The 1942-nt window shown below is 60.8% G+C and overlaps 1 protein-coding gene across 1 annotated transcript in view; it reads left to right on the top strand.

Moving 5' to 3' along the window:
* The window catches only part of FIGNL2 (fidgetin-like 2), a 2053-nt gene extending 966 nt beyond the window's left edge, over window positions 1–1087 (top strand). Inside the window, exon 2 of the mRNA XM_010566565.1 lies at window positions 17–1087. Coding sequence (XP_010564867.1) covers window positions 17–1087 — 1071 coding nt within the window. The remainder of the gene's footprint in view (window positions 1–16) is intronic.
* Window positions 1088–1942: the final 855 nt, after the last annotated feature.

Genomic DNA, 1942 nt, shown 5'->3' with positions numbered 1-1942 from the left:
CCCCCCCGCCGGCAAGTCGGGCGGCCAGCCGATGAAGAGTATGGTCTCGCCACCTTACGGGGCTGGGGATGCTCCGCTGCGGCCGGCGGAGCCCTTCGAGAAGTTCAGCCCCCCGCTCGCCAACGGGGAACAGGCGGCCGAGCCGGGACCCCCCTTCCCGCTGCGGCTGCCCCCCAAAGCGCCGGTCTTCGGCAGCCCGCCGGTGGAGGAGCAACCCAAGAACGTCGACCCCCTGGTCTTGGAGCTGGTGAACACCAAGATCGTGGAGCGGGGGCCGCCCGTGCAGTGGACGGACATCGCCGGGCAGGTCTCCGTGAAGGCCACCATTGAGGAAGAGCTGGTGTGGCCCATCCTGCGTCCCGGCGCCTACACCGGGGCGAGCCGGCCGCCGCGAACCATCCTGCTGTTCGGTCCCCACGGCACGGGGAAGACCCTGCTGAGCCGGTGCATCTCCACCCAGCTGGGTTCCACCTTGCTGAAGCTCAGCGGGAAGACCCTGCTCTCCACCTGGAAAGCCGAAGCCGAGAAGATCCTGCAGACCGTCTTCTTCGTGGCCAGCTGCCGGCAGCCCGCGGTGGTGCTCATCACCGAGGCCGAGTCCTTGCTGGTGGCCCGGGCTGGCGAGGACGGCAGCCAGGCGGGCAACCTCAAATCCCAGCTCCTCTCCTACCTGGACAACGTGGCTACCTCATCCGAGCAGAACGTGGTCGTCATCGGCACCACCTCCCGGCCGGGCAGCATGGACGAAGCTTCCCACCGGCGCTTCGCCAAGCGGTTCTACATCTCCCCGCCGGACAGCATCGCCCGGCGGCAGATCCTCCATCACGCCTTGGCTCAGCAGAACTCCTGCCTGAGCGAGCGGGAGATGGCTTCTCTGGTGCAGCACACGGAGAGCTTCTCCGGCAGCGAGCTGGTCCAGCTCTGCCAGCACGCCGGGGCCACCACGCTGCACGCTTTGCCGGGCCAGATCCAGCCCACCTCCTACCAGGACTTCGAGAAGGCGTTCTGCAAGGTCCGCCCCGCCGCCTCCCAGAAGGAGCTGGACTTGTTCCTGGAGTGGGATAAAATGTACGGCACCAGGCACTGACGGCGCGGCGGCGGGGGGGACTGGGGACGGACCCTTCGCCCCCAGCCCGAGGCTCCGAGGTCGGTTTTGGGACTCGGGCGATGAACGCGGGGTTTGGAGGGGCCGGGTTGGGGTCGGTGGGGGCTCCGGTTCTCCCCCAGAGCCACGCCGGGGCCGGACCCCCTTGTCCCGAAGCGCAGGAGACCCCTGGACAGTCCCGACGGCAGCACGACATACCTCTTCTTGACTATTTCGGACTAGGCCGGGCTTTTCCTCTCCTTGTTTTTTCGGAAGCCGTCGCCCACTGAACTCAGGATAACCTATTTATTATTTTCCCGTTCATCCGTCCCTGGACCAGCGATGCAGCGAGCAGGGCCGGAGGCGAGTCGGGATCCGGCTTTCCGGCATCGGATGCACGAGCTCCCCCGTCTACCCAGAGGCTCAATTTTTTTTTAATTTTTTTTTTTTTTTTTGATTGCTTTTATTGTTCCTAACAGAAATACCTCGGGCGTCTTTTGAGCAAAGCAGCCCCCCTTGCACGTGGCACGAGCAGCCCGGCGGCGATGTCCTTGATCGGGGAAGGGGGTGGGGAGGGAGTGGGGGGGGGGGACACAAAACCAGGGGGTTTTGGAGAAAAATGCTGTAGATTGTTTAATATACTAGACTTGGTTTTTTATTTTTGTAAGGTATGTAGTATTTTTTTGTTTTTTCTTTTTAACTACTCAGGAAAAGAATTACCTCAGAAAAAAAAAAGAATGTGTTTTTAAAAACTCTTTTTATCTTCTCAGAAAAGGAAAAAAGAGATTTTTAAGAGTTTTCAGACCTGGGACAAAGCTGCCTCGTGTGTTTGCTTCCAAAAAGGGTGACAGAAAGAAG

This window comes from Haliaeetus leucocephalus, unplaced genomic scaffold (assembly GCF_000737465.1).
Source record: "Haliaeetus leucocephalus isolate CR32 unplaced genomic scaffold, Haliaeetus_leucocephalus-4.0 Scaffold214, whole genome shotgun sequence".
Classification (NCBI taxonomy): Eukaryota; Metazoa; Chordata; class Aves; order Accipitriformes; family Accipitridae; genus Haliaeetus; species Haliaeetus leucocephalus.
The sequence above is the reverse complement of the archived record's forward strand: the minus strand, read 5'-3'. Positions and strand labels throughout refer to the sequence as shown.